This window comes from Apostichopus japonicus, chromosome 11, assembly GCF_037975245.1.
Source record: "Apostichopus japonicus isolate 1M-3 chromosome 11, ASM3797524v1, whole genome shotgun sequence".
Taxonomy (NCBI): domain Eukaryota; kingdom Metazoa; phylum Echinodermata; class Holothuroidea; order Aspidochirotida; family Stichopodidae; genus Apostichopus; species Apostichopus japonicus.
The window spans coordinates 3,819,932-3,843,517 of NC_092571.1; the positions used below are offsets into that span (position 1 = coordinate 3,819,932).

Sequence of the window (23,586 nt, forward strand, 5' to 3'; positions counted from 1 at the left end):
GGGGGGGGGGCAAGAGCAGGGGGGTCCGGACCACCTGGACCCCTCCTCTGGATCCGCGCCTGCCATCACATGGTTCAGCCTCTGTTGAGTCATAGTGCTCCGTAGCCATGTCTTCAAACGCCTCAAAGCACTAAAAGATCTCTCGGCTTCCGTCGAACTGGCGGGGAGACGAGGCGCAACCGCAAGAGAGCTTCGACTTCACCAAACATAGCCCGTACCACTGGATTCATCGACACGGGAAAAAAACACGCGTTTAAATCGCCGTTTTCGGTCTGTAATTGCGACGTAAATTCCGAGTTCCAGCCTGTTTCCGTTACGTTTCCACTCCTGAAACTAGTGATTAAGGTAAGCTTACGACCCAACTTAAACGCGTGAGTTTTCCGCGTTCGCGATGACTTATTTACCGAGTACGCGGTGACCGTAAACGCCAAGTGTCATCCAAATACGGTGGAAGCTTACTTAATCGTGCGGTTTCAGGGAAGGGTAATCTTTACGTTTCCGGTCACAAATACGACAGAATTGCTACCTTAAACATGACCGTTAATCTGGAGTTTACTTTTGAATCTAGCAGTAAATTTCTCGCATGGATCATCGTAAACGCCATGATTACACCAATAATACGGAGAAATGTGGTCATCGTAAACACATTACTTACGACCAATACAGGGGCTGGGCTTATTCGCCACGTTTAGGGAGTCTTAATCGGCTTGATTAGGCTGAGAAATACACGGACCACTCGTAAAATAATGACGTAAACTGCTGTGCAATACTGAATCAGTCCGGAAGCATCTAGGATGGTCCATCGTAAATACCTTGTTTACGACGGATTTAGCCTTAACTGAGATCGCCAATTAATGTTGCGCTGACTAGTGAAATCAATGAACCTCTATCAAATATTACATTTGATTGAAAGAAAATTGAGAATAATAGACATATAATCACAATCATTTGAGTTTACACTTTTTATTATATATTTTCACCTCGCATCTCATCGTAAGCGTTAACTTTTACACTCTTACAAAAATACTGTAAATGGACGCAGACCACTTCTGATGTGGAAATACATCTAAATGCAACTCAATATTGCTCTAAATACATTATGGTGTTGATAAATAAAAATAAAATAAAACTGTTAGCAAACTGCTTATCCACTATATCTAAGAAAATATGTAAAAGTTGGCCTGACGTTATATAAGATGACGAATACTAAGATGATTGAATACAAAGTTTATACCTCGAGAAATGGCCATTTTCCTTTATAAATTTCTAAACATGCATTATTGTCCGGAAAATGAATTTTGATGACCGAATATGACTTTACTAATACATTGTGGCAATTACACATGCAACAACTTTAATGCCAGGTGAAAGAAGGAAAAAACAAGTAAATATGGAATGTTTCTATTTTTAGTTTCTAGTTTGCAAATGAAAACCTCTCAAACCCAGCTACCCATATGAAGTAACTTAACGTAGTAAGCGGTTAAATTGAAATAAAAAGTTTTTATAAACGCCTAGGCACTTCTTCCATGATGTTTATCGGCTCCCACCCCCCACCCCCACACAGCCCCCCCCCCACACACACAGGCCCGGAAACGGTACCAGCCTCTTTTAGGTAGAACGAACTTGACACCGAACACCATTTCCTGCCTCATTTCGTAGCACGCTAAATATTGTGTTGCTGCTCTAAGTTAACTTTTAATTAACATATATTTTGAAATAAAATTTCAATGGTAGCCCAAAAAAGATCTCTTAATTCTTTACCCGGAAAATCTGGAATTAACTATGCATGAATTATGAAAGACAAAGTACAAGTACAACCAAATTTGGTGACAAGTTATTATGCTCTATGTCTTATTTTAAAATATGATTTACTAAATGATTCATTAACAATTAATAGAATCATGATTTTTTCTTGGCTTTTGTTTCCTGAAAATATTTTAAGGATAACTGAATCCTTAAACATTTAATCCCTTGATGGAATATATAAGCTGCGAAGGGAAATTTAAAAAAAAGGCTTCTATTAACAGCGAAAGACTCACTAGAGAGGATAATTAATCTGGCATCTATTAGTATAGGCATATTCTTTCTTCCTTTTCTTAAGTGTTGACTTTATCTCAGGTATATAAGGTATATAATTACACTAAATGTTAAATTAGAGAAAACGCTAAATAAAATAAAATGTTTGCCACGGGCCTCCTACAAGCTTAATCCGGCACATCAAACAATGACCATTTTCACCATTTGGAGGGGGGGGGGTGCGGGGGGTCAAACTTTCATAACTACTGTTCATCCTATTTAAGAGCCCAAGTTGGGGCGTCAGTTGGTATGCATCTTAAAGAAACGTCTCCTTTTCTAACGGTGGGTATCTTCTGTTTTCTGGACTTATCGCTTATGAGAACGTCCTTATAAAATGAGTCCAGTCTCATTTTGTATTTTTTTAGTCTTTCAGACTCCCATGTCAACTCCTGCACTGTCCTAGTCCGTTCGCCCTCCATGTCGGATTCCTCGGATGACATGTACTCGGTTGACATAACTGCCCGTAGTCTGTCTTTTCTCTCCTCTGACCAGTCTATGTTTTTCATTGCATTCAATCTACACTGAAGTTTCTGTAAACAAAGACATAAAAATAAATATGAATTAGACATATATAAAGATCAGTTGGAATATCAATCGCCTTACTGTAGCTACAACACAATAAATGGCAACAAACGAACGAAGAATTAAAAGGTAGTTTGTATAGTCCACAATTTTAACATGATATAATTGCTCGAAGTTTTCAAAAAGTACCTTCCAGGAGGTCTGCACTTTACAAAATGTTCTCAGAGATTCTAAATGAACACACATACCAAGATGACTGAATGTCCCAGTGAGGAGAATTTCCTCCATGGTGGTTATAAAAATAGTTAAGGAATTTTGACCAAAGGTGACCATATTTGAACATGTGGCATATTTTGGGACACCAAAGCATATACCTTCAAATGTCTGCTGTCTATGTTTGTCCTAACTTCCGCATTAACACTAAAACGTTTTCTGCTTCATAACACACTGACATCCTGTTAAATTATTTATTAAATTAACGTTAATTAGTTCTTAGAGACATTTTTGACTAATGCAGTCAAAATTAATCAAAATAATGTCTCATAGAACTAATTTGTGTTGTTTTTACCGATTTATTTCACAGTTTATGCCATGATCCCAATAGACCAGTGAACTTTTTTTGTAGTCTTCACAAGCTATACAGTATGCCTAAGATCACGTGCTAGTTAATTTTATTCACACAATTGGCTAAAACAGGAAGAAAGGTGTCAATCAGGGCAGGCTAATACTGTTATAAGTTATTAAATGATACAGCTGGATTTCATCATTACAAAAATAAAAATAATTTTAGCTGTGGTTTGCTAAATTTATAGGGCCAATGCAGCAGATCTGTAAAAGAAATTTCGAGTATTGAGGAACTTTTCTGCTGGCAACTAAAAAACACAATAATCATTAGAATGTCATTCATGCTCGACGGTGCCCAGCAATATATAGGCCTATCGCTTCTTCTAAACTATTTCTACACAAGCGCGTTACTTGAAAAATACACAACTTCACGAAGTTCTCAAAAAGCCTGGAGAGCTCATCGGGAGCTCGACCATGCATTTCTATTTTCATTTTAAAAAGTCTCTAGGTTTGGATATCAGAGGTTCCTCAATCGGTTACTTGCTTTAATGAACAAATAGTATTAAACTCTGCCTCTTCGAAGGACACCGTATACCAGCCCCTATTACCTATACGACATTAATAATGTGTTATGCACTCACCCGTCTTAACCGCGATTGCCTTTTCACTTTCATTCGATGGAAATCTTTGGTGCCACTTCGCTCTCTTGTAGCATCGTCACGCAACGACTGCCAGTAACGTCTAATGGCTTCTGTATACAATCAAAGAAACAAAATGACTTATGACAGAAATTTCATATTTTAACATATTGCACACAGTGTAGCGTTGTTATAAGCCCGATGATACACGTTATTTACACTCCAATCGGCTAAAGGAGGCTCAATTACCAACGTAGTACTAAATTTTCAGAAAATTGTCAGAACTAAATGAACGATTATTGATAACACCATCAAATATTGTACGTCGTACTTTGACCTTCCTCCCAATCATATAAGTAATATTTGACGTGGGTCTAGCATTTCAAAATAAACAGTGTAAAAAAATTGTCTCCCTGTCGAGATTGTTTCGTTATCATGAATGAATCAATGCAGGTTAATATAATTTTCCTCTCACATCCGCTTTCTTTTGATAGGATATTTCGTAGTCACGGAAAAGAACAATTACACACTAGTAGCTGAATAAAGGCATCTACAATATTGTGTCCGTGTTTGGATGATGGGGGTGAGTTCTTTTGTGCCCGCTAAAGTCTACAATATTGCCAAAAATGGATCGCATTGAGTGGTTTATGATGTCTTCAAATCGAATGCTCCTCAATGATCTAACGTTCCTTCAATTTGTTTTAATGATTACATTCGGAATGTTGGCTAAATTAGGTGTCAATGTACTTTGAATTTATCAGTTTCCATCAACATACATTATTTGTAAAATAATGTCAGGTTTTGGTGTGGTTAAATGATTCGTAGTACAAAAAGTAAAACCACCGTATTTCCTGCTTGACAAATGTGATGACATCACGCATTCCGTTGATACCGCATATATACTTGTTCCATTTCATCGAACATTACAAATTCTTATCGCTGAGAAGAAATCGTGCTATCAGTATGTGTTCTGGCCTAAAGATGCAGAAATTCAGGGCAAATTGTAGCAAATTCAGCGTTAACCCCTGGGATATCCTTTTAACTGACCCGGACATGCAAAGAATTTCACACATGACTTTGAACAAACACAAACACAAAATGATTGTATACCTTTTATGACACCTTTTAGCCACCTATTTGGGAATAGATTCTTCACTTCCTTCTTAACTCGGTCTGTAACGTTTATGTTGTGGACGTTGACGAAGCTGTATAAACAAACAATACGATTAATGTCAATGACTCAAATGGGTTTAACAATTATTCTTTGCATATAGGCCAAAATAATTAACATCGTTATTTCACTTAGTTGGTGGGTCGCCTTCCCCATGAAACGGCTTGACATGGAATATTTAGTAGGTCCCATACAACTGAAAGCATTTAAAAAATATAAAAAAACAGTTGGTTGAAAGCATGGCAGCCTTTAAAAAGTTGTTCCTTTTATTGTTGTATCTGATAAAAATACAATATAATAAATAAGCTTAAAGTTATGCTGTATATAGGCCCCAAGTATAGCACACTAGAACGAAAAACTTTCTTGAGATTACGTAATCGACCTACTATAGTGGTAAATGACCTCTTTTTACCAATTATCCTGCACCGCCTGACACATTTATTTCCTTGTATGCCTTTGTAATAGCACTACATGTATGGTAAACTACACTGTGGTCATATACGGACATATTACCACACAGTGTTTACACAAAGAGCCGTATGGTGTTAAGAAGCTATAAATGAGCGCAGTCGCAGATGATTGTTTGTGAATGCGACTGCGCACATGGGATTTCACTGGAAGGCTCACATTTTGGCGGGAATTTTAACCGTTAATCGCTTTAGCCACAAATATTGCAGGTATAGGGAAATAAGAACTACTTTACCAGGAATGAAATCAATATATCTCCAACTCACCTACTACTTGAGCCAGTATCCCAGGCTAGGAATGTATCATCCCTCTGAAGCTCTCGATAAACCTCTCTCACTGTGTTCTGTTCATAAAAAATTGAAATAAAATTTCTTTTAAACATTCATTGTTCGTCAGAACATTCAGATCTAAAAAGGTTTACTGTGGTTTTTTGAGCCAAACATGTAGAGCAATTGAAAGTATAGTCCAGAATAAAAATCGTTACTTGATATGCCAAATAATAAGTATAATCATCATAATCAGATCAAGAACGTATCCAATATCCTATACTTCTCGTTTCGAGAAAATCACAGGTGATGTTGTAACCAGCTCACGAACCAAAGTGAATTTGAAGTAAACAACTAGGTTGATGCACATTGTCAAATGACATGCTCTTGTTCTCCTTATAATCTCTTTCCCTTCACTTTTGGTAAGTGTGTTCTTGTTAGTTTCAAGTTCACTTTTGTTGGAAAATTTACTAGCTCCAACTGTCAATATCTCAAAAATGGCAACTTTTGTCAGAAGTTATAACTTGCCGTAGGCCTATGTATCTGGTAAATATATCAAACCGGAGTTTAACGGTTTACAAGAGCAGATTTTTGGGGGTTCGGGGGGGGGGGGGGGTACGAGGTCGGGTGACGTTCACAATCACAAGGCTAGAACGTGAATGTATCAATAACAGTATACCCTGGCAAATTGTGGATGAAACATTTTACAGATATCTAAAAGGAGATTATTGTAATATTTCTCTCACTGTCATATTTTAACTCTTTTAATTAATCGTTTTAAAAGTAACAAATGCCTGTACAGGTCTAGGGTTTATATAAAGGCGGCTTTTAGTGATTGAAAATTACATAGTCTTGGCCTAGTGTTACGTACCGAACAATCCAGTGGCACAGAGAACTTCGTTTTCGTTTTTTTCGAGAGAAGTTGGTCCTTCTCAGCCAGTTGTGCTCTGAGTGACTTTATTTCTTTCTTATATCGTTTACAACGAGCTTTCTTTAAGGCACAACCCGTGCACACTGCCGCGGTTGTTCCAACTGTCGCTGCTTCGTTTTCATTGTCCACTACACGTATATCACTTTCCTCCGGAACATCAGTAAAAACTAGCGACGGATCTAAACTTTGAAAGTCCTTAATAGGTGAACTTGTATTAATTGGCAAACTTTCTTCCAGGGAGCTTTCTGTCACCTCTGCAATCAACTCACGGAAGCCGGAATCATTCATTTTGAAATTTGGTAGTATGCGTATAGAACTCGAGAGGATCAAATGCGGTGTGAATCAACCCAACGTGTTGCTACTTGTGATACCGCCTTTTCCTGATTTCAAATTCCCGCTTTCTAGTAAGCCCAGGCTGTGACGTAATTAACTACTGAATACGTAATTGTTACTAACCAACTGGCACGGAGTAGCCAACAAGTGAACTGCAAATTAGTGACAGACAGTTAACTTTAACATTGTGAAGTGACCGGAAATTTCACTTGTTTATCTGGAAATGGTATTTATGGTACGTGTAGTATACGTTTCTGTATCGTACATATATTGTGGTGGGTGTTTGTCTACTTTTAACGTGCGAATCGTCGATATACTGTTAAATTCTATCTCTGACTAATCTATGAAAAAGAAACGGACAATGAGAATCGTAAGAGAGAGCATTTGAAGCGATGGGGTGGGGTGGGTGGGTTGGGGTGCGGATGGGGGAGCGGGGGTGGAAGGAGGTTGGAAAAGTTTTCGCACAAAACTTTAAGCAGAAATTACTGAAAAGGTATCATCCCCTCCCCTATAAAGTGTTACTTCATTCTTTTATTTTCGATGCGAATAATAAAGATTAAGTGTGAATTTTATATAACTATATGAAGGTACAAACATAAGGTTTTAGAAAAAAAAACACCAAGGAAACATCAATTTTCATGTTGACAACATCGTTTTAATTTGAAGAAATCTTTAATATAGCAATCACTTGGCCTTAGATTGGTTTGTTCATTGCGAGACGGTCGCTAATTGCTGTGGAAGAAACATGATCTCACATTACACGCAATTTCGTAATATTAATAATATGAATTAAGATTTTTGGTTTTCATAAATTCACGCCCCTCTTTGGAAAATGTCCAAGACGTCTATATGCGGACAGATCCTCTGGAATGTAAAATACAGAGAGCAAGAACATTTGTGGTAGGCAGAAACGGACTCTGAAGCATGTACAGTTTGCACGCGCGAATGAGTATTACAAACGACCTGGCCAAGGTTATAAGAAGAGTGAAACAGTTGACCAAGGTTACATTATCATCAGCCTAGCAAAACGCACAGATGAGGCCGTGAACAACTTTCATTTCAAGTGAGTTGATTTTGGTTTAATTAAGTTTAGACAGGACTTTGCCTCATGCTATGTTCCTTTTTTATTATTGGGATATGCCATTAGTCATAGGCTACTATAAGAATCGTTACTACGCGTACGGCCCTGGCCTAGGTTAGGCCCAACATTAGGGAGTCATTAGCCAAAGCTAACACTGGCGCTCCATAGAGTGGCTACCTTAGGCTGCCGCATAGGCTAGGCCAGCCATGTACGAATTGTGTTAGTTTAGTAAAAACAGGAACAGGAAGGACAATCAAGTCCCCATCAACTATGGAGAGAAAAAAAATTGAAGACACAAAGAATCATCTCCACAGCATTCTTAAACTAATTCACACTGCTTGCAAGTACAACTTTCTCAGGCAAACCATTCCATTCATTCACAACGCCCTATTAGAAAAAAAAAAAAAAGTGTGTCATACCGTGCAGGCTGTAGAGGTCATTTTATGGCAACTATCAGTTATGTAATATGTTATGCTATGTGCAGTTAGCGTGCTAACTTTAGGTCATGAAGTGAGGACCTTTAATTTTAATTACAAAATACAAGTTACAGTATACTGTGCACGTTTCACAATAGGCTGAGGAATCATTCAAGCATATTTTCTTATTAAGATTCTGTGCGATGATTAGTGTCACATTTGCCTGTATGAGATCAATATGCCTACAACGTAATGGGTGTCGGCAGAAAAGTGCAAGGTGGGGGGGGGACCCCTTTGTAAGGTTATGCCCATCACGATCATGAGTTGTAGCTGGCGAAACCGGACCCCGCAAGCATCCAAGGCAGGGTGTCTGAGGGTCCTCCCCCAGATTTTCTTAGTTATTGGGCCACAAACACATCCAGTATATATATTTTAGGATGTTGACATGTGGACCAAGTGCTTTAAGGGACTCCATTAATACAATTAGCGAGAGGGGATACAATGGCCACTTCCCTCACCTCTGGCCAATATTCAAGTTTAACAATATGCCAAAGTGCCCTTAATGGGCATAGTTCAATAGGTCATATGCCCTTTTGCATATCATTATGGATAAATTATTCTGTATTTTATACCGTTTAGGCCAAATAAGTTTGGATAATATGCATGAGAGGCAGCGTAACTCAAGTCAACAGCTCATTTGCACCTTGTACTCTTGAGCTGACCAGCTTGACCATTTAAATGTTTGCATAAAAGAAAGTTGGAAACAACATGCAGGGTTTTGGAGTTGGTGAAATACAGTAAAAAAAGCATCTAATTTAAAAAAATCTGACAGGACGCACTTAACCCCTCCGGAGCCACCGAAATGGGCTTTAACTGTGTCGGTGTTGCTCTTAGTTTACATCTTCGCCTGTATTGCGCCACTAGAACCATAGCTTAACTACTCTGGGGGATGGGGGAGTGGGGTGAGTTCCACTTGTGCCGACTACCAAGACTGTATTTTACTGATTTTGCAAAAAGGAAAAGTATGGATTCATTTAGGAGTGGATGAAGCTCAGGTCCAGCAGGGGAGGGTGGGGGAGGGGGGTAATTGTTTTTTCCCAGTTAAGTCCGGTAGGACCTTCCGTCTATGTGTGAAGCGGTACAATATATATTGCTCTGATTACATGAAGTATAATTATGTTTACATTTTAAAACAATATTTGATGATACATTTTTTTATACTATTAGATCTTCTATAACATGGGATGCACAAAAACAACACAACACAATTAGAGTAGAGTATGATTTCCTGAAAATATGATTCTTATTGCAGAGTTCCAAAACTATCATGTATTCTGCAGAAGAACAGAGTACAGTACTGTGAAAATAAGGTAAAATGCAAGGTAACAAAGTACTCTACTGTATAAGAGTAAAATGTAAGGTAATTATATCACGAAGAGGAAGCTGGAGTAACTCTGTTGAGAAAGTTTCCATGCATCCACTTACACTCCTGCAGCAAATAAACACTGTGGTTAAACTCCTGACCAAACAAAGTAGGAAAAAGCTTAAGTAGTTATTCTCGCCAGGTGAACCTGGACGCTACCACTAATAAAACCTTAACAGGAAGGAGAGACCCTATTGTGATGTTAGTTTATGTATACACACCTAGCCAGCTAATTGAAACCACACTCTAATGACCAGGAGAAAATAAATGAGTGGTCTGAATCAGTGTAATACTTCCATGGGCAATGTTACTTGATAGGCCTGGCTCGCAGAAGTAGAAATGAGAACCTGTTGAATAAACGTCAATAGTTATTTGATTTGAGGATCACTATCATGCTGTTGGCAAGTTGAAAACATTATTTGGGGAACAAAATATGTTGCACAATTTAAGTGTTCAAGGTTTTAGCAATGTTGAGTTGAAAGTGGGGGGGGGGGAGGTTAGTCGGTAATATGTCCAAACATTTTTAGGCCCTGTCTGACTCCATAAAGTAAAAAGTGATAATCATGAAGTATGAAGTATAATATTTTTCATAATATGTTGTAGATAAAAAATGATAAATTCTTCATGAACTGAATAATAACCAAGGTATAAATTTATCTCTAGCCATGTCGCATAAGGACAAGAGGATAAAGGGGTCTTTGAAGACTAGATGGTGTCCCCATTGTTTGCAGTTCTTGTCTATGAGGTCTTTCTACAACCACCTGCAGAAGTACTATAATCACAGCAATGGATGGTCAACAGAAGCATTATTACAAGAGGACAGTCACAAGAGCTCTAAGAGTGGTATGTGTTGCAGGTTATTACTATTGAAACTCTCTGTTTATTACACCTGATCAATGCCATTTGAGGCTCTCAGGCTTCTTAATGTATAATCACTGATTTGCAAGCTGCTTAGAGAAGAATATGATAATCACTAGAATATTAGCCTCTGAGTTTGTATGAAATTGAAGTCAGGACAGAATTTACCATTGCACTTTTACAGCTTACCCATGAAGTTGTAATGTATTAAATATTCTAAATTAATTTGATCCACCCTATCAGTGGCGTAGGAAGGTACTTTTGAGTGGGGGGGCTGAAGATCGATGGCCGGCCTGGGGGAGGGGTCTAAGGGGAGGGGGACACCCCCTCCCCTTTGGAATTTTTTGCAATTCCAGGTGGCTTCAGATGCAATTTGGTGCAATATAGCACACTTCAACACCCACTCCGTTTTGCAAACTTAATTTTGTATTTTCACCTGGCCTTAGATGCAATTTGGTGCTCCAAATGAGTTTTTTTTTCTCATTTGGAAATGAAAAAGGGGTTTTCTGACTTGCGAAGCGGGGGGGGGGGGGCGGAATGATACTTCCGCCCCTCCACATTTTTTTGCACCCTATTACTATTTTGAGCAATTTGAGAAAAACAAAATTGGTGAAAATATATATATGAAATTTGGTTGCTATCATTCAAAACATCTTAATTAACTATTGAGAGATAGCTTATTTGAAACTCAGGAACATGATCATGATACCATATTGCTTTATAATTATAATTGATTTCACAGACACGTCAAGCAAAGACAAAATGGAGACTGAGGATCTGATTTCATGGTGCCCACATTGTTCACAGTTCCTGTCCAGAAGATCTCTCTACAACCACAAGCGAAAGTTCTTTGATAGAAAGCGTGGGTGGTCTAAAAAATCATTTACACAAAGGAATAGGCACAACAGCTCTACCAGTGGTAGGTTTGCAATTTATTTACTGCTAATTACATACTGCATGGTTGAATATGTGATGTTAGAATTTTTATACTTTTGTGATAGAAAATGTTCTTAGTATTTTAAGTATGCATATACTATTCATTGATCTTTGCCAAAGACCCAAGGAACCTTTCATATGTGTATAATGTGTGTTTGAGAGACCTGCTCGTATACACACAATACTTAAACTAAATAGTAGTTAAAAGTGATATATGTTAATTCTCGTTATTGAGTTTGTGGTAAAAGTAAAGCACGACTTTTGGGTTAACTTATGTTTTGTTCGCATGGGCTCTTTACACAAGATTATTCTGACAAGGGTTAACTCCTCAAAAAAGGGAGGTTATACAGGAAACAGTTTAGGAGAAGAATTTGATATTTTTCTTCTTGTGATAAACTTTATTGACATGTTCCCAGTACAAAATGGGATGAAACTGTTTAACAAATAACCGAAAAGGACCTAAAGAAATGAGAACTCAAACGATACGTCCTTATGGAACAGGGCTAACTGAGAACTGCCGAATATGAAAATATGTTTCCCTGAAGTCATGCAAACAGAAAGAAGCCAGAATGAACGTAAACCCAGCTGATTGGCTGAAGTGCCGATAGCAACCAAAAAGAATAACTATTCATTGGATAAGCCAATTAATCCCGCACACAGTCACATGCAAATGTATAGAAATTAATATCATATCAGGCACATCTAACGCATGTAGAAAGACACTGAACAATGTATAGATTCTAATCATAACAATTATGAATTCTGGGGAGCTGCCAACCAATTTTAAAAATGAAATAACGAAAAAAAAACCTTCATTTCTGCAAATGAAACATGGACTTTACTTGAACTTGTATATATGCACACCAAAATATGTCTCACACTTATTTGGATATTGTGAGGATGCTAACGGTCATTCATTGAAGATTAACAAAGATCAAAGTCAGAACACCTTGTATAATTTATAATTTTAGGTTTATAGTCTTGTTCAGGGCCAAGGCCCTCTCACACGACTTTACAACTTAACCCTGGTCATTGGTAACTTGTCACACCTACACACCAAAGTGTGCACAATTCAATCAATCTCTCCTGGAGCACCACAGTGCACCACAACTAGGTGTCCCCCGGGGGACTTCCCATAGGGTGCAGCCACAAACCGGCGCAAACAACTATATTTACAAGTTACCTCGCAAGTCCCCATTTATACACCTGGGTGAAGAGAGGCAATGGAGATAAAGCGCCTTGCCCAAGGACAACCTAATGATCTGGCCAGGGCTCGAACCTGTAATCCATAGATCACAAGTCCACTGCCTTAACCACTTGACCACAACGCCCTCTTGTAAACATGTTTACTGAAAAGGTAACAATGGCTCAATGTCTAATACAGTATGCACACTGCTTCTAGAAAGTTATTGACTTCTATTGGTTGTCATGGAGATTAAAATTCAACAACTTAAAGTCCAAAATTTTCTAAACATGAACCTTTTTTTTACAATTTTATATTTTTTCAGATTCTGAGGACAGCACAGTAGAGGGTGGCGAAAATGAGCAATCTTTCATGTCGCATGAAAAGGAGACAAGTATACCTTGTAGTAAGTATGCATTTACATTCTTATGTGACCTATGAAAAGTTGACCTGCAGCTTTATGTCCTGCAGTTTTTTTAGTCCTTGCCGAAGGCCAAAGGAGTCTATGTGGTGGTGATGGTGTGTGTTTTGTGTTTGGCGTCTTAGCTTGTAAACACGGTATCTCTATAGAAGCTAAAGTTGCTTGGACTTCAAACATGGCATGTAGGTAGGTTGCCTTTTGTGGGCAAATGATCAACCTTTTTATGGAGGTCAACATAGCTCAAAATCCGTTAACCTTGAAAATAACATAGCTCAGGAAGTTAGGAGTAACTTGTAGTTGATCCCTATTGATTTTAATGGAGGTCAATTAGAGGTTACAGTCTGAATGGATCACTGACAAAGTGAATGTTGGTTTCTACTGAATTTATCAATGCACGCATTAGTTAATACTGCAAAACCCTCGCACTTCTGGTCATTTCTGGTCAGTAATGTGGGACAGTGAAAAATCTTTTATACAGAGATAGGCCTACTGCTCATATTGGCAATTAAGGTATAGTCGTTTGCCTTTCTTGTTTCATGAATCTGTCTTTAGGTCTTTGGTTTTATGTTTTCCATGTTCCTTATACACATATTGCCCATGTTAAGTTTTTTTTTAACAATTGCTCATGTATTATTGGAAGTCCTATTCTTAATCTTTATTTCCAACAGTAAATAGGCCTATATGACGAACTCCTACATTCTTCATCGGGTCATCAGAGTTGTTGTTACATATTCTTCATCCTGTGGAGGGACATATTCCTGTATTTCACCTTATCAATTGTAGTTTCTTACATTTCTTTCTTACTCAGGTAGTAATGAAAACATGACGCAGCAGAAAAACGTCAAAGATGGCTATCATTCCCAGCAGACAGTTGTGAGTTTTGGATGTTTTCACAATTAAGGATGTGCATGAACTGTATTAATGAAAGGAATTGTTGTATAATCTAATGAAGTTATGTTATACATATTTAAAGTAAGCAAATGCTTTGTCAAGAGGTTGATCGATAAGTGTTGCTCCATCTGTCTTTTTGTATAAAAAGTCAGTGGTCCAATATTTTATTTTAATAATATTCATTGAGATGGTGTCGTTTAATTTTAAATTGTGTGCATGGTATTGTACCCACCTGTACATGGGTTAGGGGATATATATGGATAAGGGGTCACGGGTAAGGTTAAGGGGGTTAGCCTCTGTGCTGGGGTTTTGAAGTTTCAACGCAACATTTTTGTGGTTTAAAATAAATACATTGTATCTTATTTTGTACTCTTTCCTTCTTTATTTAGAATTGTTTATCCAGTGAAACCAGTGATGCAGATTCATCTGAGAGTGATGACGGATCTGAAATTTGGAGTGACGACAATGGATCTGAAATTTTGAGCGATGATGATGATGACGGTAATATTATTGACGGTCGTCTTGATTTCAGTTCCTCAACACATTCCAGAACTGGTAAATGGAACATGGCTTGTCAGACAGTCCTGTCCTGGCTTCTTTTCTTTTTATGTCTATGGCATGGAGTGAACATGATTTCAAATGGAAGTCTGAATAAGCTACTGGTATTTCTTAAAGCCTGGTTAAATTCTCTTCCAGGTGGTGACTTTTATATCACAACCATCTCGTCTCTTCTTCCAACATCCTTATATGGTTGCTATAAGTACCTAGGCATTTCAAGAGATGCTTACACTAAATATGTTGTTTGCAAGAAGTGTTACAAGTTGTACAGAATAGAAGAATGTTTTTCCCAGGTTGGAGGCAACAAAGTCCCGCAAGTGTGTAAAAATCAATTGAAAGTGGGTAAAAAACGTTTTCAGTCTTGTGGTGCTCAACTTCTTAAGAAAGTAAAATGTAAAGGTAAGGTGATGTACCATCCGATAAAGGTATACTGCTTCAAAAGTATCATAGACACACTAGAATGTTACTTACTTCGACCTGGTTTTCAAGAGGAGTGTGAAAGGTGGCGAGACAGAAAATCTGAAGACTACTTATCAGATATATATGATGGCCAGGTGTGGAAAGAGTTTAGTGTTATAAATGGTGAAAATTTTCTGAATGCAAAGAATACCTATGCATTCATGATCAATGTTGATTGGTTTCAGCCATACAAGCGTAGACCAGACTTTTCTGTAGGGGCGATCTACATGGTTTTATTAAATCTGCCAAGGGAGAAAAGATTTCTACAAGAAAATGTATTTCTTGTTGGGGTTATACCATCATTTGGTAAGGAACCAAGCTGTATAAATTCTTTTCTTGAGCCGTTAGTTGAAGAATTATTAATACTCTACAGAGGCCTGAGGGTGAAAACATTCCAAAACAATTTCGGTGAAAAGGTGAGAGCTGCATTACTTGCTGCAGCATCAGACATTCCTGCAGCACGAAAACTTTCAGGGTTTTTAAGCCACTCAGCTCATAAAGGTTGCTCAAAATGTTTCAAAACTTTTCCTGGGTCATTTGGTGAAAAGCGAAACTATGGTGGTTTTGATAGGCACAACTGGCCAAGCCGCACACTTACCCAGCATAAGGCAAACATAGAACAAATTTTAGCAGCACAGACATCAACCAAAAGAAAGAAACTGGAGTCAGAATTTGGTATTCGGTATTCAGTTCTTCTGAAGCTACCATATTTTAATCCCATAAGACATACTGTTATTGACCCTATGCACAATCTCTTTCTGGGCATTGCCAAAACTTGTTTTAAGTTATGGGTGAACAGAGATATACTCACAAAAAGCAAGTTGGAAAATATGGAAGTTAAAATTGCAGGAGTAGAGTTAGGAGGAAACCTAGGTAGATTGCCCTCTAAGATTTCATCAAACTATGGGAGCTTCACTGCAGAACAATGGAGAAATTGGATTTGCATTTATTCTATGTATGTGTTGGATGGCATTCTACCAGAAAGAGATCTGAAATGCTGGCAGACATTTGTATTGGCATGCCGTCACCTGTGTCATCCAGCAGTGACATCTTGTGATGTCACCATTGCTGATTGTTTGTTTTTGAAATTTGCAAAGGAGTTTGAAGCAATTTATGGTGATCTGGCTGTTACCCCAAATATACACATGATGCTTCACCTTAAAGAGTGTGTGTTAGATTATGGAAGTGTATACGGATTTTGGTTGTTTGCCTTTGAAAGATACAATGGAATATTAGGCAGCATTCCATCAAATAACAAAAACATAGAACCACAATTGATGAGCAAATTCCTAAATTTGATCAATGTATACAATCTTCAGTTCTCTATGCCTTCAGTGTATTCTGAACATGTACAGCAAATTGTATCTACCATGTATTTAAATGAATCATTTCCCACTATAGCAAGTGAGGTTTTGATTCACCTTATGAAAATGTCGAATGGCCCTTTAAATTCCAATCAATTCTCAGTGTCAGAATTCGTCACAAAGTCAAGCCATTATAAACTTATGACTCTTGAAGGGGACATGTTAGTGGACCTGAAAACAACTTATGCCTCTATATATCCGTCTGATGAGTTATCTTGTGATTATTTCCCTTCCATTGTTAAAGTTTTTGATACAGTGTCTATTCAAAAGATGGTGTTTGGGTCAAAAAGAAATAAGAACAGACTGAAGGCTGCCAAAATCACTGGTAAGTGGAGCACTTCGTCAGGACACATTGATTTTAAAGAACCGGAGCGGCTTGGCGAAATTGCTTACTTTATTGAACATTGTGTGAAAAGTGAAAAAAATGTGTTAACTAATATATTTGCTGTAGTTGATTGGTATTGCGATGCCAATCTTGAACAGTTAAAGTGTCCATTGTTAGCTTTTAGTGCTGATAACATGGTTCCTCAAGGTCCTTCAAGATATCTGCCTGTCTGGAGAATACACTCTCAGTGTGCAGTTGCATGTGAAATTTTGGATGGGAGAAAGGTGCAAATGGTCACCACAATTCCGCAGAAGCTGTTTGTATAATAGACTCACAATAGTGAATTAAAATATGATGTTTGGTATTTGATCAGTAAATGTGTGTTAGTAGGGATTAGAATATGTGACTTAAGTACTTGTTGGTGAAGGTTGTAATTTAATATTGCTGTTTCGTATACAATACAGCTGTGCAACAATGTACATTAATACACATTTCAGGATTTTTTCTTGCATCTGCATATTAACAATTATGTGCAGGCCTACATGAAGTGACTGAACTATATTAAGGATCCAGAGTTGAGTTATCCAAATACAATTTAAGTAAACTGGTATTACTTAATAACTATAATATACTTTAAGCAAGGCTGTTACAAAATCTGTTCACATTTAATGTTAACTTGTTTCAGTATTTTGTAAATTCTGCAAAATTCAGTTCTTCATAACATTATACTGAATTTATTATTTGCAGAATGTCATAAGCATAAAGTATAAATATTTTCGAAGTTAGGCAGTTTAGTAATGAATGTTTAATGCAGTATGTTCATGCGTAAGGTGCAAGGTTTTATAAACGGTCAGCATTTATATTACTGTATAGTAAAACGATGGGTGATTTACCATATAGACATGGCACATAAGTTTCTTGGAATACAAATACATAGATGAGCCAATGTGTCAGTTACAGTAAGTATATAGTCTTTGATAAAAGTGTAATTTTCTAACTGCATATCGCACTGACCTATAATAGTTGAAGCAGAAAATTATATATGTTTGCCTCAATATTAACCTCTGACTTTATTTGTTTGTAAAAGTTGCCTGTAAAAATATAAGACCTTCTGAAAACACTATATGCTGTCCACATTATTTCGCTGCATGGTCTAATTCTTCGCTATATACCTCCAGTATGGATTAACCAGTATCGGTACTAGCATACGTTGCATTGCTAATGTACATGACCTGCCACCGCTTTCATTTAATCCGATTATCTATTTGTTATCTGACCTCAGTAGAATACTTCTTAATTAGTGCAACAGAACAAGCGTACATTTTTTTCACACATGAACTACATTGATCACTGTCTGCATCGTTCACAGTAAGGCTGTATATGAAATATATTGACCAATCCTCTGATGTCACGGAGGCATATTTCAAGCGGAGGGTCCCATTTTTCATTTCTAACAAAATTGTAAACATAGGAATTACATCTCATTAGAATAACACCGCACCCAGCATAATATGTAATGCAACTCGAACTTTTCGTAACAACTTTAAACTAAACACTTGATATACTTTGATCATAAATATCATGCGAACAACGATCCTGTTCAGCCTCCTTTAGGATGGATATATTTTTGGTTGCAGCCCACTTTCAATGTAGGCTTAGTCGTTGTGCTGTTTTCAGCTGATGTCTATCTTTCGTCGCAAGTAGTTAAGGCCATAAACTGCGAGCGCCGAAGGGTGTCGGTGTTCTCCCAGTGCAGGTTTGTATTCAATTAAAAATGGAATTTATAAGAGTAGTGGACGACTTCCAGATCAAATCCTGTTTCTACTAGATGTAAATTATGAAATTATGGAGTTGAATATTTAGCAACGATTGCAAATAAACGTGTGGAATTGATAGTTATTATGCCATTTATTTATGATAGAAACAAAATATGCATGTTCAGAGGAAGGCTTTTAGATGACTTCTACCGCCATGAAGGACAATTTCAACAGCAAAATTCTGTGTCCGCTAGATATTAATTTGATATCGTGCGATCTTAAATGCATTCAATTTGTTATTTGAGTTAAAATTACGCATATATGACCAATGCTCTGGCATAACAGTGTATAAGGTTAACATAGGCATGGTGACAAGGGCGGCGGAAGCACTTGTAATCTGGGGGTGGGGCACCGACGTCGAAGGACACTTTGCAGAAGATCGAATAGACTGATGCAGCCTGATATGTGGCCTAGTACCCTTTATAACTCTCATCGTATTATCTTATTTGCGTATACACATTACCCTATCAACGCCCCCCCCCTCCCCCAAGGAAAAAATGCATACTAGCACTGTAATATCCAATGTGCAAATTAGGAAACATGTTTTCTTTCGAGACAAAATGAGGTGAAATCATGATAAAGTCAAAGTCCCTGCACACGCGATCGATACATGAATGAAAGCAAATGAAGTATGTCAAAATACGAAAGGATGGGATAGGTTATGGGATATTAAAACTATACTCATTATTCATACTTGGCGATCAATGGCTTCTGCTTATTACAAAGTCACAATGTAATGTAGCAATGCATTTTTTGAAATTATGGTATTATTATTATCATTATTATTGTAACGACTTCCCCAATAATTATAAATAATATGGAATGGTAATAACACGGCAAATGATTGTATGATATTGGCATGCGATGTAATAACCGATGCATATGACATGCACAGTAAGATATTGAACGCGCGCGGAGCGCGCGGAAAAACTTTGGTTATATTTTTCGGGCAAGTCATTACAGCCACCCAAATCAAATTGGGCTCCTACGCCTATGCTGACCTAATAAGGCGATCAAGAGTACAATTTTTATGAAGAAAAAGGGCACATTTTTAACCTGAGGAAAAGTGGGGGCACGTGCCCCCTGTGCCCCCGGTTCCGCCGCCCTTGCATTGTTATCATAAAATATTTACCCCTTGTCCTTTCTATTAATGACTACTTAGTGCACTTACCAAATAGGGTCGCAAGTCCCACGGAAGTCTTACTACACTGTAGGGTCAAATCTTATCCCCCTCCCGCCCTCCCCTAAAAAAAGAAGATAATTGGCCTTATTTTCCCAACGAAGCCGATATGTGCGACTGTTACTTGGATCCCTTCTGTATTTTCGCCCCTAACTATACAATCTCAAATATGGATATGCGCCGCTGTGACCGACAAATTAAGTTTTGCCGAGGTTTTCAAGCCTGACACTGAGTACCGATTGTTCGATATCCCAGTTCCGAGGCTTGTGCCCCCACCCCTCCCGCCACTTTTTAATTAAATGTCCTATTCTGGATCCGATCATTTCTAAAGCCGCAAATTATATTTTAATTTCTATCAAAGCTCTCAGGACTAAACTCAGACGGAGGGGTACATATAGTTGGATAGAGAGAGAGAGACATCCACAAATATCCAAAATATGAATCATCTGTAATATAAGATTCTGGACCAGTTTAGGGGCAAATGTTGTATCTATGAGATGTCAATTGTGTTACTCGATCACCTAACTTTCCACTAAAATTTACGGATAACATTCTATAACAAAGGTTATACAATTAAACAGCTTCATATAAAAGAAAGAACGATTCTTTGCATTGGCAGTTTCAGTTTACCACACATTGGGGAACCTGACGAGGATAAGGGGGGGTGGGGGCGAGTGGCTGGGGTACACCACAACATTGCATCGGGTCCCCAATGTAGTGTTAAAGGAGGTCTAACTAAAGTACAATGTCCTTTCTACGCTTCTGTAGCTCCGTAGTTAGTATCCAACATCGATATTTCCGAATTATACGGTCCAGCAACAATATAGGCAGTTAAGCTCAAATATGTATGGAAGCCGTGAACTGCCGCTGCTAAAACTTGTTGTGATCTCGTGAACTATAGTTTAAGTCGGAGAAAACAACATTGCAGTTTGTCACATTTAACCATGCTTTGACTCAGTGATCCTAGTAGCTGGAATCTTACAATAAACAATTAAACAATGTGAAGAGTGTCACAGTGACAATTGCATTTGAATATTTACATGTTATTCAGTATATCCTTTTTGACAGTAATCACAAACACATTTTTGCTATATTTTTCAGAGACCCACATCAACTGCAAATTAATACGAGTTATCATCTTAAAAGGTTTCAAAGTCTGACACTCTTCAAAATTCAAGAGTATTTTAATTTTATTCAGTTCCAAATCAACAGCGTAGTGATATATATAGCTACATGCCATTTTTGACATCAAACATGCATATTAACATCACTTGTACTGTATTTAACGTTACTTGCTGTAGGTGTAGATTGCGATAATTTTCAGAAATATTCATTTTATATAGAACGATTGGAGAATAAAATCGTTAGCTTGATCCGGCACATCGGCATACGGCTATCGCTGTACAGTGTACGTACGTATTGTAATGTAGGCGCTCTATATTTGCCTTTATTACGGCACGCATGCATGTTTATTTAACTATTTTTCTTAAATTTGTAACATAAATAGTATGATTATGTACCGTATTAATTTTATAGTGATAAGTTGAGACTATTTAATTAATGTATACTGGTCGGAAGTTTGATTTTTCTCTAATGGTTAACATGTATTTTAATAGCGTCTGTTATGGAGGAATATGTCTCCCAAGAAAGAATATTATATATATTATATATATACACATATATATTATATATCATATATATATATATATATTATAAATATAGTATAGGTATAATCAAACTATATATGAAAGTGATCGCAGAGTCAATCAGTAGTAATAAATTTAGGGCGGGGAAATTGAATGCGGGGTGAGGGGCTTCGAGTTCAAACACGTGTACTCCTTAAAAGTAGTCTGTATTGGCCCCAAATTACGGCATGCTATAATTGCTGGAAGTTTTCAAAAAAGTCCTTTCTTGGAGGTGTTCACTCTCCATATTGCTCGCTGACATTGTAAACACACACAACAAGATGACTGAATGTCCCAGTGAGGTAAATTTCCTGCAAAGTGGTAATAAAAACAGTTTCAGAATTTTAACCAAAGGTGACCATATTTTAATATGTATGGGGCCAAAACATCATACTTTTAGCCTTCGAAATAGCCTAGTGTAGTTGCATATAATAAGGTTTGAACATAACTGGAGACCAAACCTCCTCCCGTATGCAACACCTTCGAAAAATATATGAAGAGGCGGGGGGGGGGGGGGGGGGTTGGGGGTCGCAAAGAGAAATCAAGAAAGTATGTAATATATAGGTTTCTTAAATCGTGCAGTTCCTAAAGGATCTACTCGTTTGTATTGGGTTTTAATGCCTTCCAAATTGTTAATTTTCAAACAGTTTCTGTGAAGACTAATGTATTTCGGTCATACTTTCCCAAGCGTGGGCACAATCCTCTAAGCGTGGGCGCAATAAAGTTACTGTCACACATATGCATATATGTGTAGTGTATGCGGCTGCGTGTATACGTTGTCTATGTATATAAGTTAATCGTACATTGTCTGTATCTGTGACTGTATCTGTAGACTGCATTGGCCGCAAATTATAGCAAGCCCACAATTGCTAGGATTTTTCACAAAAAAATTTCCTTGGAGGTCTTCATTCTCTTAATTATTCTCAGACATTCTAAATGAACACAAAAGATGACTGAATGTCCAGTGAAGTAATTTTCCTCAAACGAGGTAATATAAACAGTTTAAGAATATGGACCAGGGTGACCATTTTTGAATATCTGGCATAAATGGGCCAATACAGTATACTTTAATCCTTCGACATAAGCTATATTAGTTGCAAATAAAAGTTTGGACCTATAGCTGGAGACCCCAAACTTCTCGCAACGTTAACAACCCTCGAAAAATTGAAATGGGTGAGGGGGTGGGGGCGGGGCGGTCTGAGTGTTAGAAAGAAAATTCAAGAAAATATGTGATATATAGGCTACTGTCTCACTCGAATTTTCTCATAGGGCCTTCTTGTTTGTACCTGGGTTTATGCCTTCCAAACTGTTAAATTTTAGAACAGTTTTTATGACAACTACCCTAATATATTTCAAAATAAATATAACTTAAAGCTGTTAGCAAACTGCTAATCCACTAGATAGCCTGTGTAGGAGAATGCGTAAAAGTTAGTTGGCCTGACGTTTTGATCCTAATAGGATCTTCTTCAAAGGCTAAATGACAAGTAACAGTAACAGAAGGGACAAAACTAATACATTTCAATCACTCTTTCCCAAGCGTGGGCACAATTCCCTAAGCGTGGGCACAAAACGGATAATACGTATATGTGTGTGTAGTGTACGCGGCTGCGTGCAGTATTCGTTGTCTATGTATATATGTTAATCGTAGCCTACATTATGTCTGTATCTGTAGACTGCATTGGCCGCAAATTATAGCAAGCCCACAATTGCTAGGATTTTTCACAAAAAAATTTCCTTGGAGGTCTCCATTCTCCAAATTATTCTCAGACATTCTAAATGAACACAAAAGATGACTGAATGTCCAGTGAAGTAATTTTCCTCAAACGAGGTAATATAAACAGTTTAAGAATATGGACCAGGGTGACCATTTTTGAATATCTGGCATAAATGGGCCAATACAGTATACTTTAATCCTTCGACATAACCTATATTAGTTGCAAATAAAAGTTTGGACCTATAGCTGGAGACCCAAAACTTCTCGCAACGTTAACAACACTCGAAAAATAAATGGGTGAGGGGG

The 23,586-nt window shown here is 37.6% G+C and overlaps 3 protein-coding genes across 3 annotated transcripts in view; 2 read left to right on the forward strand and 1 right to left on the reverse strand.

The window, feature by feature from the left end:
* Positions 1-23,586, forward strand: part of LOC139975801 (uncharacterized) — a 218,521-nt gene that overhangs the window by 112,743 nt on the left and 82,192 nt on the right. The window lies entirely within an intron of this gene.
* LOC139976318 (uncharacterized) lies at positions 1,594-7,318 on the reverse strand. Its single transcript, XM_071985000.1, has 5 exons — positions 6,577-7,318; positions 5,706-5,782; positions 4,911-5,005; positions 3,804-3,913; positions 1,594-2,606 (listed from the first exon to the last, which is right to left on the reverse strand). The coding sequence occupies exons 1-5, from the start codon at positions 6,922-6,924 to the stop codon at positions 2,292-2,294; spliced, it is 945 nt and encodes a 314-aa protein (XP_071841101.1). The 5' UTR covers positions 6,925-7,318; the 3' UTR covers positions 1,594-2,291.
* Positions 7,681-18,849, forward strand: LOC139976429 (uncharacterized). The gene is made up of 6 exons (XM_071985147.1): positions 7,681-8,032; positions 10,553-10,732; positions 11,490-11,666; positions 13,192-13,272; positions 14,096-14,160; positions 14,568-18,849. The coding sequence occupies exons 2-6, from the start codon at positions 10,555-10,557 to the stop codon at positions 17,208-17,210; spliced, it is 3,144 nt and encodes a 1,047-aa protein (XP_071841248.1). The 5' UTR covers positions 7,681-8,032; positions 10,553-10,554; the 3' UTR covers positions 17,211-18,849.